We start from the raw sequence: 14297 nt of genomic DNA, 5'->3' as shown, positions 1-14297 counted from the left end.
AGTACTGGAGAGCATGCCGCGTATCTTAGGCTTCCAGCGGTTTCTTCTTTGATGCCCACCAAAAGGAGTTCTGTCTGGTAGGCATCAAAGAAGAAACCGCTGGAAGCCTCAGATACGCGGCATGCTCTCCAGTACTCGCGCGGCCTGATATCGAAGGGATCTTTCTTAATAACAGCCAATGCTCGTGGTGCAGTGGTTAGAGCTGTTGTGATGGGGCTACCTCCCACCTTTTCACTGGAAGTGAGCAGACGGGAAGTGAGCAGAATTATCAGGTACGTGAGAAGGAGCCTTTGCGGGTTGGCGTGGAGCAAATGAGTCCCGGCATTACTTCTGTGGCGGCCACCTCACTGTCCAAATCAACCATTGTCCCTCACGCACCTGAAGAAGATTTTTCTAGACTCCGATAATGTCCGAGTTGCTCGGTGGCTATGTCGGCTTACGCAGAACGATTTCACAGGCACGCACGCCAAAGGGGTCCCCACCGTGGCAGCCGACTCAGTTTCCCCAAGGCGGCCATTCAGTGTATTATTTTTGGTGGCTCTTGTCTGCAATGATTCACTCTTTCTAAATTGCTTTTTTGTTACCCCTTACGTAGTCACGCAGCTGCGTTCCTTGCCAAGCTGAGCAACGGACGACGGCTTGCGCAATACAACATGGACGGCAATATGTCCCAGACGAAGCGTGGACGAAACGTTCCAATTTTTGTTGCATACGGACTTTTTGTGCAGCATGCACGATCACCGGGAGATCCCGTAGTGTCATGCCAAAGCAAGCAGAGAGTACGGGGTTGAGATAGAGCGGAACGGGTGGCCAGATCATTTCGGTGGCCTAGGGTAAGCCACTACGAAGGGGAATGCGTCGTCATTTGTCCATACGTTCGGCAGCTAGAGCCGTGGAACATTCTCCTGCGAAGTCTTCCGGTGACTAAATGGACCTCGACGTATATATCAGCTGGTTTACAGTGGACATACCACTAGTCAGAGGCTGCAATAGCACCTACATTGTGGATAGACTCAGCAAGCATCTCCATTTCATCCACTGTTCAAGCTCAGTTACAGACAGGGGAGTGGCCCATTTGTTCATTAATCACCATTGGAAGCTTGATTGTTTCTCGGAGTGCATTGCTACTGGCAGGGACCCAAAGTATGTTGGCCCCATCTGTTGCTACTTCACGGCCCCGCTTAATAGCTTGACCACGGCAAAAACTCCTGAAATGACGGCCTAGCAGAAATCATTACGAACAAGTATGGGCAACGTGTACGGCGCCATGGAAGATAGAATTCACTAACGTTGCTTGACTTCCTTGTTGGGGCAGAGTTGGCTATTAAATAACCAGTGACGTCGTCCGTCCTGTTCCCTAACCTCCAGGGTTATACTGGAACACCGTTCTCTGACCCGACGTTGGACATTGTCGCTATCCGCCACCTCCACACGTCTGAAGCAGCAGATTCCCATTTACAACTTGCGCCTGCTCGGTAGTGCACGAATGACGCGCAAAGAGACGCAGGAATGCCAACAAATAGCAACCACACACCACACTCGGTAGTTAAGTTAAACCCAGGCGAGTTCTGTTCTCTTCCACACTCTCGGCGAAGTACGCAGGAGGGCAAGGAGCCAAACAAGATCGCCACAAGTTGGGTAGGACCCTTGGCTGCTGGTTCTCCGGTTTAGCTTGCTAGCTTTCATTGTAGAATGATCCCCATGGTGAAGATGTCATGAAGAAATTATTTCGAGTAGTAGGCATGAACTACTCAACATTAAGACTACCCACAACGCAGCTGACCTACTTTTCCGTTTCCGGGCGTCCTCAGCACACAGGTACAAGGGCCTGGTGAAGATGCGGAAAGGCGGCGGACTCCTGTGCGTTGTAGCACACCTTGGTGCAGCCCCTGCAGAGTTTTCACCTTCACCAGCTTTCACACAGTTGCGTTTATTTCTGGACAAAGCCGGTCTTCAACGGTAGAGATCTAGGAGAGCCTTCCTATTCAGCATTGGTAATGTATACGATCGATGTGTGGCTCGCCCAAAGTGTTCTGGCTGCTCGGTATTGCGGTTTTTGGGAGACAGGATTTAATCCCTCCAGTATTTTTTCAAGTTCTGCACCACCCCTCTGCGCAGTCGCGAACATAATTTTCCCTTAGCTATCAAGGAGAAGAATATATCGCCGTGCATCCCCGCAGCATTAACCTCGCAAACCTCAGGGGAATCTATAGCTGTCATGCGGGAAGTCCTCAGGGGCCTTGTGAATAAAACAATTCTAATAATAAAAGCACCCTAATAAGAATGCAAGTAACATTTCCAAATGCTTAGTAGGCCAAGAAGTATACTAAAATGTGGATCGCGCTTGAGTCAGGACAAGCATCATTCTTCGTGAGGACTGAGTTCACCACAGGCAAACGGGAAACGGTTGCTATACTCTCCTTTCTTCAATTACAAGAGCCAGGGCAACCCTTAACGGAGGAGAGAATCCCTCACTTTGGGTGTGTCTTAGATTTCAGCTGCGCTGTAAGCCACCTTCTGTTTGCAGCATCGGGCCCGTGCACGACCCCTGCTAAAAAACATCTGTGATACTAGGTAGGTTGCTGCAAAAACATGAGCGTAGAGCCCAGTCAGTTGGTGCAAGGTGAAACGCGGAGCTAAGGTCAGCTCTTCACGTCACAAGGCCTCAATTGTCAGACACCGTGGCAAAACGTCCCCGCAGGAGAAAAAAACATTTCTATGCTGCAGGCCAGTGGTCATGAATCTGCCTTCAGTCAAAGCAACCGGGGAGGTAGGAACTGCACCAAGTTTCGCATCAGTGTACGCGGTAGCGCCAGTGTACGCATCGAACTGCTTCGGCCCCTAGCAAGGCGGTGGACTATGGTACTACAAAACTATTATGTGCTGCGGGCGGACTGAATCACGCAAGCATTGTGGATGCAGTAGCGGGAGCAAAGCTTTCGTTTATCCTAGTTCCACCGTACCGTGCATCAGTTGCCCGGGTTGGAATGAATGCAAACGAACTACAGCACTCACAGTCAGTGCCTCTATTATCACCCCTTGATACGGTTGAACAGAAAATGCCCAGTGCACCACTGCAGCTCACAGCAAAGAGACTACATCGGAGCTGCAAACCGTATGCCAGAGGTAATCCAGCGCGGGCAGGCACCCTTTCCATGAACACACCGCAAAAACGCCAAAAACATGGCTCAGCGTCCCGCCAATTGCGGGGGTAAGCAGCATATTCCTCCTCTCACAACCAGTAATTGTTCGAGCCCTGTCCTAGTGGAACCTGCTTCCGCTTGCTGCCATTCTACCAGCTTGCGCTCATGTAGAGCGTTCTCCACCACTCCGGAAATAAGCCCCGAAAAAACGAAACTGCACCCAAGCTACATGGCTCCCGGTCCGCTACGTCCCCTCTGCAAAGGACTTCGGAATGCAAATCCTGCTTCAAACTACTTACGTAGTACTTATCTAGCGGCGCGCTTGCAACTATACACGAGAAACTACCAGCGGGCTTCCTTGCAAAGCTTAGTACGTGTCCCAAAATCCGAAACTGTGAATTGATGTTCCTCAAGACAAATTTGCTCGAGGGCAACGCAACGCTTGCTGCCCTCTGGCCTGGCTGAAAACTGATCTTGCAAAGGGCACCCGACTACTCGAGTTCTGGCTTCTTGGGCTTTTTCAAAGGTTGCGTGGTGGGACCTTTGGTCATCAGCGACCTGTGGATGTGTGGGATGACACCACCACCCGCAATCGTAGCCTTAATCAGCGTGTCCAGCTCCTCATCGCCTGCAAAGAAAATAACAGATGAGACAACTTTGAACCTATCAGTTTACATACCAAACGCGAACGACTATCGGCACTCATTCGAATCTCACCTCGAATCGCCAGCTGTAGGTGACGAGGGGTAATTCTCTTGACTTTCAGATCCTTAGATGCGTTCCCAGCCAACTCAAGGACCTCTGCGGTGAGGTATTCCAAGATAGCAGAGGCATACACGGCAGCTGTGGAGCCAACACGACCTGTCCACAAATAAAAACACAGCGCCATTAACGATGATGGCACGGCTGAAGCCGACGCAGTGAGCAATGGTAGCAGCATTCAAAGGCACGCCAGCCATACCGAAAGAATACAGGTAAACAAAAAAGTAAAATGTGAGACAGGGGTGTCCCCAAACAATGAAACATACTAAGACACAGTTACACAACTGCGTCCCCCTGTCTACCTAAGCCTACACCGTTGAGTATAGGGGCCAGGTCCCACGCAGCAAAGCAATTGTCGTGTTGACCAAGAATTTCACAAGCTCGCTGGTGGGTGATCATCTATACCACGAGATAAGCTATGCACATCGATATCCAGACACACTGTACAACCTCCACTACAGGCAACAAGAGGGGCAGGGGGGAGCGTTCCTCCCACGAAAGCCTAACTTCACATTCTCCATGCCCTACTACTTAAAAAAAGGAACCGCACGGCAATAATCAAACGAAAAGCGAATCGACAGCCGCGTCATCAACCTGTGACTGCGCATCATGGCGTGGCCATGGCCACTTAGAGATGCAGCGTGAAAAGGGGGGGGGAGGTAAGCACAGCGGACACCACGGAATGGCACGTAATTCCCTCACCTTCTGATGAGATGCGGCTCTTCAGCATTCTATGAACGCGTCCTACTGGAAACTGCAGACCAGCGCGAGCAGCACGAGAAAGGGGAGCTTTCTTGCCCTTACCGCTTCCGGCCTTGCCCTTACCACCCTTGCCCATACCACCGACCTTACCGCCAACCTTTCCTCCCACCTTTCCCCCAACTTTTCCTGCGCCTTCCATTTTTGAGACAAAAAACAATTCAAGGATAGGAGAAGCACTGACCGGAGAGAATGGGTCAGTTGCCGTTCACCTACAACACCCGCGCCGGTAGAGCTTGAAGCTGCACGACTGCGGTGGTGCTCTGGAGAGAGCAGCAAACACTAATCAGGGAGGAGAAGGAGAAGTGAACCAAAAAAGCATTAGAGTGCGAGATGTATCACTTTGACGCGTCTGCAAACAGCGGTAAGCAGCAGGGTGTCATTGGCCGGGCCCGTGGCCGTGAGCTCGGACAGCCCTGCGTAGTCTACCACCCCTACCACGGGCTGGCAACGCCAAGAAAATTACAAATGCATGCTCCAGCTATGATAGAAAGCTACAGTCTGGTAATAATGCCACACTTTCCGAGAGTTTGATCCAGAGTTAGACGGGTGGTTTTCCACACTGGACAGGAGTCTTAGCCATTACGACGTTGCGCGTGTACCGTTCCGCGGGCGTTTTTGCGTCATAGCAGGCTGCTCCCAACGGATCTGCCGCTACAGCGAAAAAAAATTCTGCCTGGACGTATTTTATTACTCTATGCGTAAACTGATGCTGATGTGGGGCATGCAATGACAGAAATAAAGTGTTGGCAGGATGTAGACCTCTTTGGTCTGGTGGGTATTGAGTGGGGTGGGTAGGCGTCTCTTAGTTGAATTTTTTGAGGTGCTGTTCCCACATGTATGCGTAGAGACTAATATTTGCTTTTGTGTGCGCATAACATTTCGCTCCCCACCCTGTCTTCCTCGTTTGCGCGCTTCCCATGTGGAGGGCGTGTAACAGGTGTCGTCGTTCGTAGAACTGTCGTGTGCCGCAGCAGACAAAATATAAGACCTCCGCGAAAGCAAATGATCTCCCGTGGGCTCTCCGACTGTCTTGGTCCCAGCGTCGAGAAGGCACGGCGCAGGTGAGGCGCAGAGGCGTCAAGGCTCGTCTGTCCGGAGTTGGTATGTGAACGCTTACGTGGCCTCAATAGGCAGGCTGGACGCAAGCACAAGTAAAGCAATTGTCTAAAGTGTTAGTGCAGACAGGGGCTTCTCCGGGCTAGCAATCGGTTGAGTGAGGGGTACAGATAACAAAGTGCAAAATGACTAGCGGCGGACAGGCAAAAGGAATAACGATATAGGCTCTTGCATAAGCGTTAGATAGCAGCCGTCAACAAAATGCTTTACTCTGCTTAAATGCACGCTGCGCTGTGCATGGCCAGCCCAGTGCTAGCCGCCTCTATGTCAAGTAGCGGACGTAGAGGCTTCCTAAGAGTGGCCTCAAAGAAACAATCCTAAAACCCCACTAGGGCTGTCAGTCACCCGCCCAGTTAACGTAATGTTCCGCTTTGCTGTGGCTTCTGCGTTAACCCGTGTGTCAGCAATATGAGTGTCGTCCAGGTGTTCCTTCCTGCAAGGACGTGGCTGCCATTTTCTGGGGTGAGTTCGAGGGATTCTGGGTGATTCACTGAAGTGTCTTAAGAGATCCAACACCGGTGGTGTGGTGGCATCTTAACATTGGTGGGAAAATGCACGAGATGCGCCATCGCATTTCAAAACGTCGACGAGAGAGAGCGGCAAAGCGCAGTCTCCTACGCTGGGCATGCATCTTCGGGTGCTCGCCCCCCTGGGTGCGCAGATAGTGCGAATTCAAGGAAGACAAGGTGCCTGGATTAAAAGTACCTGCCGAACGTCATCGTTGTAGTTGTTCTCCTGCCTTTTTTTGTACTTTCTTCATACATTCTGGAGCTGCTGAAGGTGCGCATGGAAGCCTGCAGCTGGGGGCGTACGGGGCTGCCTACCAACAAGTACGCCCAACGTCTGGACACAGAATGATCTTCCGGTGGAAACCAAGGAGGTTCAGGAGTGTTGAGCTTGCGACTACACTTGATTATTGTGTACTTATTTTACAATAGCGGAATAAAGGGAGTCGAACGCTGCACAGCCGTAATGGTGATCGGTCCCGCTGACCGTCGGGCACTGGATGGTTCGCGGTTGCCAGCTCATGGCCAGCACTGAGCGGCGTCCTGAGTTCATGCCATGAGCCAAAGGCTGTGTACGAAGCAAACCAGATGCGTAGAATCGGACAGATCCAAGCTTTATCTGACGCTAAACAGGATCGACGTTCGTGCTGTTTTGCATAACATTTCTTTCGTTGAGTATAAAAAGCAGCAGCCTGATTATTTAAGGAATCCTAATGCATGAATACAACCTTCAAGCGAGACGAGGGCCGACTTCCTTATGTTAACTCCTCTAAGCTTTGTTTGGGTAGGGCTGGCATTCACAGCTCCAATATATAAAGGGTCCGCTTCTGGGTCATTCCCAACCGCTTTTTTCTCTTCCTAACGGGGGCGGCGAATGTGAGCCTTGTCATTCCTTATGCGCAAGTTCCCCACCATCTCGGCTAACTGCATCAGTTCCTCCCTCGTGTCCCTATCTGCGGCTTAGGCTGATATGGACTGCGTCTCTAGGTGGCTGAGCTGCTACGAACTACTAACGCAGAAACTTTGAGCCCCCTGTGGGACTTCTCTTGTCCACAGACTGGTACTTCCCAATATAGCGCTCCATCGATACTTCGCCTACTCTCTGTTAATTGCGTCAGCCTGTTCGGCTGCCATGCCGGCTATAGACCTACAGAGCAGCTTATCTCAATGGGCAAGGGGTGGCTCGGGGAGGAAGCGGCCTTCTATGGGTTGCAGCACACATTGCTGTAACTAGCGATGAAAGGGGCCTACGCATGCAACCACAACCGTGTTTCCTTAACATTCTGCAACACTATAGGCAATGCATTCACATTTGTTTGGTTTTTTAGCCGTGTTCAATGCTAGACCACAAGCGGCAGTACCTAACTACAGCAGGCATGTGCCACGTGTAGTAGCTAAGCTGTTCCTTTGCGCATTAGACCATCAGAGGCAGCACAAAGTCTATCCAACGCAGTATTTGTAGCCAGGTTATGAAGTCTAGTCTGAGGAGGTGGATTTGTCTCGCCGTCGCTGAAGCTACAAGCTTCCTGCTCTTTATTCTCAGTTATGTTAGGCTTCTTACGGGCTGGCAGGCGGTGCACCAAGGGTGAGGGCAAAGGACAGCGAGCTTGTTGAATGTGGGGAAAGCCTATTTGATGGCTTCCGTCTTGGGACGACTGCAAAAGGGAAATGGTCGTCGGCTCTTACCCCAAGCAAGGGAAATAGATCTGGTGGGTATGGCGACTGCTTTTTTGGATATATATCATGTACAACGCATTCTAAAGTCTGCCAGTTGCAACAATTCACATCATATGAGCTCAGCAACATATTGCTTGTGTGAATGTTTCTCCAAAAGCGTGGCTTGAGGCTGCTTGCGAATAACCGAAAACGCTGTGTAAGGCCAGTAGCATGACGCTTACAAGAAGCAGACAAACTATGTAGAGGTAAGAACATTTGTTTTCCTCACCGAGGAGTGCACTGATACGCCTATTCCCTCAGAAAGATGAGGACGTCCTTTGGGGTGTTACGCGTCGGCCAAACTATCCTCTCAGTGCATTCTAGCACCTCCACACTATGAGTACACTATTTCTCCACAACAGAGAAGACGTACAAGATTTCCTTTCCAAAGTGTACTGAACTTTGAAGATCTTAAGGTCTGCCGGCATCCCCTGATATCCTGTAGCAGGCCACTGCATTCACGTAAGCTGCGCTGCAATGTCTAGCGAACTGTGACTGGCTGAATGGACAGCCCAACGGCACTCAGACCCGTCAATAGCACGAACCTTCAATACCTGATTAATCAAACGCAAGTGTTCCTGTGAAGGCAGGGCTAGCTTGAGGAAGCAAACTCCCTCATTGCAAAAAGGAGGGCACGTACAACGCGCCTAATAAGACAAAATTACTAAACCAAACGATAGGAGTTCCTTGACGACTCTGGTAATACGGCAGCGTCAGAAAGGCCTTTCTATTGGTGTGGTGGGGGCATAAATACCTTTCTATTCTGGCATAGTTGCAGTTGCGCATTATCGCAAGCGCACGCATCTTGAGTTCTGCTTAAGCCGCATTTGTCAAGCGTTGTAGAATGACGGCAGATCTAAAGTAGCTCTTTAGACCTAGAAGCAGCCATACGTATTCTAATAAGGCGAGAGTAGTGCCTCTGGAGACAGTGTGCACGGCGAAACTTGACATATTCAGACCGACAATCTCCTTTCGTCATCAGAGCAGACTGCCGTGTGTAATGCTGCTGGCGCTTCTTCCAAGCATAGTAAAAATAGGGCAAGGAGTTCGGGAAATGGTGTGTTTACTGATTGCAAACGGGGCACCCCGCCAAGCCAGCACACAACTCTCGCCAAGTGTTCGACGCTAAGAGCAAGCATGGGCAACTCAGAAATGCAGAATAGGAGTTGTTTTTGCAGAGCGCGCTTTAGGTGCAGGCCTAATGGTCGTTGAATGTAGGCGAGCATGTCATTAGACGTTGACTCCAACCCTGCCGCTTTTGCACACTCAGCAAGCCGCGTATGATGCGCCCTTACTTCGGCGACCCAACAACCAACTTCCTGGCGCAGCGTCTGGCTGTTTCCGATTCGTCCAGCTGAACTATGACTATCAGCTATCTCAGTTTTTCCAGATGATGGCAAGCAGGTCCCTAGTGCAAGGAGGAGCTCATCATTGCCAGGGGGGGGCAAAGCCGGTTCACCGAGAACAGTCAGTCCTAGAGTGTCATGCACGCCATCTGGTCTGGCAGGCTTTACACAAAGATCAGTGTCTCCTAGGTGCATCATCCATGGCGGAATTGAGGCGCGAATATCTGTTTCCAGCGTTGAGAGGGCTGTCGGACCTCCGTGTAGTGAGGGGCGTAGGACAGCCTCAAGGCTTGGCACTACATTTGGCACGGCTGATTCGTGTGAAACGGGAAAAACAGCATTTGCGAGAGATTCCCTAGCTTCTGTGTTGTGCAAACCCGACGGATGTTCTTTGAAGAGATCCGGTGAGCCTCGTTTGGTGGTAGAATTGAAAGTGTCGCGAATACCCTCCGCATCACAGCCTTCTTCAGCCATCGTCGTCGTACTCGCGTAGTTCACTCTGCAATTCACCAAGATTTAATGCAAGACAAACTGTAGCGGCCTTACTTAGCATTCATATTACTTGCATTGTCGCATTTTGCAGCTGCCTTGCTTGGCAAGTGTTCAGCAACAACGGTGAGTGCTCCCCTCTGTCGGTAGTGTGACTAGCAGTGGACTTCCACATTAAGAAGGTGAAATCTGCCTGTTTTCTAATTCTCAAGTATATTTTTATTGTTGGTGCAGAAAGTATACTTGAGAATGCTGCATGCACCAAGTTGAGCATACAGCTCCATGAAGCCGGATACCGGGGAGATGTTACACAGCACAGAAGATACGGAGTCGCTCACGAATGCTGTCTCTCCTGTTTCACACGAATCACCCATGCCAAATTTAGTGCGAATATCCACCGCATCACAGCCTTCTTCCGCCATCGCCGCCGTACTCGTACAAGCGCAATATCCACCGGCAGAGGGGAGCACTCACCGTTCTTGCTGAAAACTTGTCACGCAAGGCAGCTGCAGAATGGGCGATCTGTGAAGCCGACAGCCGATTAAGGATGGCAATTTGCAAGACGTGATCGCATAAGCGCAGTATGGAGAACCCTAAGTGTTTTCATTTGTAGAGGCAACAGTTCAGGAGCCACCATAGGCTGGACCCCTGTTAAGGGGAGATCTACCCGGTACAGCGTGACACCTTCGGTGACTCGTCCAAAAACATCTAGCTGGATCTACGAAAAGGACCACTGAATACTGCACCATGAAACGTCAACAATGGGAAAGTACCTAAGTATCTCAGAGGACAATTTAGACCTTACTCTACAACGAAGCAGATGCCTACTGGACAGGCTGCTTCCCTACCCCTTAAGCATCACGTTTCGTTAATGCTCCATGCCACAGTAAATAAGATTTGCCCGCACTGCCTACATAGTTTCAACCTTTGGTAGGAACTTCGTGCCGTGAAGGTGGTCCGTGGAATGCGTGAACCCTTCATGCTCCTGAGGTCGACTGCTCTGCCATTGGCTTTGCGGCGCAGAGCAAGAAATGTGCGAGGCTTTCATGCGCACAAGCTAATTATCTTAGTGGCGGAGTCAATGAAGTTGACGTTAAAGCGATTTCGCTTGACGTGGACGACGCTTCACCGGGGGCGGGTCGCTGCACTTGGAAATAAACTGGGAATGCTTCAGAAAGAGTACTTTCCAGTGAGAGTGTCAAGCTATAGGGCGGCTTGAAGTAAAAGTGCGCCACCCCTCTCCTACCTTCTATACACCTCTCATTTCCCAGCCGCTTAACGGCAATGCTGCTTCGGAATGCCTGTGCATGACAGCCCGCATCCAAATGCGAAGTTACAATTTGAACCGGGCACTGTTTGCTCAGCAAATAGCCAACCAGGTACGCCGAGTGGTACTAATTCTACTCAGTCTTCAAATACAGTTTACAGCGCTGAAGCATCTGTTCAAGAAAAAATTGAAGCTTGTCGTGCGTCAGGTTGCACTCTAGCAACTCCCTGCAGAAAAGGCGTAGGTATACATCCGGATGCTTGTACGCAAGCTAGCCACTGGCGACGTTAGGCTTGTGATGCCCTCTAACCGACAACATATGGCTCTGCCCCGGATCGAGGAGGTGCCTCGAATGAATAGTCATCAAGGACGTAGGAGAAAGGTCTAAGGTCCCAACACTATAATGGTCTGTTCCCATAAACGGACTTTGGCGCATCGTTATCTTGAACGGGGTGGCAGGGATGAGAAAATGGCTTTTCATGTTGTAGGCCCGCTCGTGAACAGGTAAGCGTTCCTATTCGAGCTCGTTCGGCATCCTTGGCAGAGCAAAGCATCTGCTTCAAAACGCGGCTGACGCGCTCAGTCTTGCCATAACTCTGGGGGCAACAGGCAGTGGAAATAGCGCTTTAAATGGTAAAGCGGAGGCGCAGATGCAGCCAGAGCTACTACAGAAACGAGAAGTCAAGCCAAATATGGTTGCTAATGAGGCGACCAGCAAACACCGCTATTCTGTAGCTTCCGTATGCGTTGTAAGAATGAATTGAGCAATCTTGCTGAGGGAATAGAACATTACCATGATAGAATCGTGGCCATTGGCGGTTGAAAGGAGGACGGTGATACTGTTGAGGCTGACGTAACTCCGCCTATAGGGGATAAGATGCACCTGAAGGAGGCCCAAAGGTTTCTGGTTTGTTTCCTTTGGCACCCAACACTGCGCGCTTGACCAAGCAAATTCTGTGCTACAGGCACGCGTATCCGTGAAATAATGTTTGCTCAACCAAAATGTCTTCTGCCCTTGGTGGCCTGCTGCAGCATGGTCATGAAGAGTGTACAGCAAGTGCGTGACACACTCAAGAAAGTGCGGTAAGCAAATACATGAAGTACAGTGAATTCACCCACGTAGGCAAATGGGGCTAGGAACGGAAAACCAGACGCCAGTTGCTGAGCTCTAGTCAAGGAACACCCACAGCACGTCGTGTCGCCTTGGCGTAGGCCTCGCGGAGTGCTGACCATTTTGGGTAGGAAATAGCCCATAGTTAAGGACTAGTCCGTCGCTGGGGCTCACGTGCTAAGTCCGCCCAACCTTCGCGGGAAAAAGTTGTAGGCATCTAATTGACTGGGGAGTCCTGAAGTCTACCACCGCCCTGCAATATCGCTGAATTTTCCAACGGCGACGTTTTGACTGTTCGGTTGCCATGAAAAGCCAAGCTAGTAAGTCTTGGGAGAGGCTTGAAAGATGAGGGCGACCCAGCGAGCTCTCAGGTGCTTGGTATGAGGGGTTTCGTGACAGCACGTAAGCCTGTTGGTTCCTCGCACCCAGTAGTGTTCGTAGGGTATCATAATTCCGCCAGGAAGTCCACCCATCAAGCTGTGCCACTCATTAGGGCATCTCATTAAACTTGCACTTGCGGAAGTTGAAGCAGAATTGTTGCATGAGAAAGATACTGACAGCGTGTCTCAAGAGATCGAAGTGTCTAGCTAGGTCCTGGATATGCATGAAGGTGCAACCCAAGAATGCAATAACAGCCAGAACCAACTGGCCAAGTGAGTGCTATAAAGAGGTGTTGATGCTGGTCTGACAGATCTCTGGAGCGTCGTGCAGGTTGACTGTCCCGATTTTGTATTCGTGTAACCCCAAAACTAGAAGGAACGCCGTTTTCCACCTTGCCTTCTTCCTCTAGTGAACCTGGTGGAAGCACACTTCAAAGTCTACTGCAGAAAATTATTCGGCTGCCCCTAACATATCTGAGATAGTCTGGCCAGTGGGCATAGGGAAACTGACGGAGGCTGCGAGGGCACGTAACACCTGGCAATTAACCATTCTGTGTATTCTCCGTTCGCCAGCACCTTCACCTTTCTTTGTGCCGAGTGGTGTCAAGACGTAGATGAGAGAATACGTAAGTTCTATCCACCCACTAGCGGATAATTTATCGATTCCATTCTCGTGGTGGGCGAGGTTATCAAGGGATATGCAGTAAATAGAGGAATGCGCATCGGTCCGACTAAGCAATAACACGCTGAGGTGATCATGAGTGCACTTTGGTGGGAGAATGGCTAGCACTAAATCAGGAAATGCGTTTGGGAGTGACATAGCACGTCGGGGGATACTTGCTCGTGGCGGCCTAGGTGAACAAGGGTTTCCGCTTGATTGCTTCGGCCGCCACACGCAAGGAATCGTCAAATTATCTGCTAGTGGGTGCATAGAATAAACGAATTTTCTCATATGCGTCTCTTTATCACGGCGCTGTGGCGTGCGTTTTACCATTGTGTGTCAATTCATCAAATATCGTGCATGTAAGAATCGCATCTGGTCATGGCGACACCCTATCGTTTTCATCATGGTAGGGTGCGCTGTCCCGGAGTGGCCTTTCCCTGAGCCAAGAGTACAGGCACCTGCCGTTAGTCGCAAAGCCGTAAAGCTCCCCGTCAGATCGTGTAACGCGATATTTTACTTAGCCCTGGCAGTGGTCCACTGAGGTGTTCCCTGTTCGCGCAAGACAGTTTTTCTGGTTCGTTCATCTGCTCCTTCCTCTTTGTTAGCACACGGGTGTTCTATCGCTTATGGGGTGGGCGTAGAATTTCCGCGGCCTCCTCTGCTGTCATGCGTGGTACGCGCAACTGCATCCCCAACGCCGGGTCTTGGGGACTAGACCCCGCTTAAAGACCGTTTGACAAGCATTCATCTCCGCTTCACAATGCCGGCTCCGCTTCCCGACCCATAGCAGCCCGTTACTACTTGCTGGGGTAAGGATTCGTTCCTGCGGGGGCCGACGGGTTTTAACCTGATATCGGCCAATGCAAACTGCGTGCATGAAGCACCCCAAAGCACCATTCTCCAAAGACGTTTCGCTCGTGTGACCAATAGCTTCTACTCGGGCGACTACTGTCATACCGAAGCCAGATAGTCCACCTGGTGCTTCACCGATCCTCTCCTCCCACACCAACTCTCCCCGCCACTATGGCCTAACCT

General features: G+C 50.7%; 1 protein-coding gene across 1 annotated transcript; it reads right to left on the bottom strand.

Annotated features, from left to right (window-relative positions):
* Positions 1 to 3634: 3634 nt before the first annotated feature.
* EAH_00027050 (histone H2A, putative) lies at positions 3635 to 4806 on the bottom strand (the record flags this gene model as incomplete). Its single annotated transcript, XM_013392788.1, has 3 exons — positions 3635 to 3771; positions 3861 to 4004; positions 4608 to 4806. 3 exons carry the CDS (start codon positions 4804 to 4806, stop codon positions 3635 to 3637), a joined length of 480 nt encoding a protein of 159 aa, XP_013248242.1.
* Between the last annotated feature and the right edge of the window lie 9491 nt (positions 4807 to 14297).

The sequence above is a fragment of the Eimeria acervulina genome, genomic scaffold (assembly GCF_000499425.1).
Source record: "Eimeria acervulina Houghton genomic scaffold, Eah_scaff230, whole genome shotgun sequence".
Taxonomy (NCBI): Eukaryota; Apicomplexa; class Conoidasida; order Eucoccidiorida; family Eimeriidae; genus Eimeria; species Eimeria acervulina.
The sequence above is the reverse complement of the archived record's forward strand: the minus strand, read 5'-3'. Positions and strand labels throughout refer to the sequence as shown.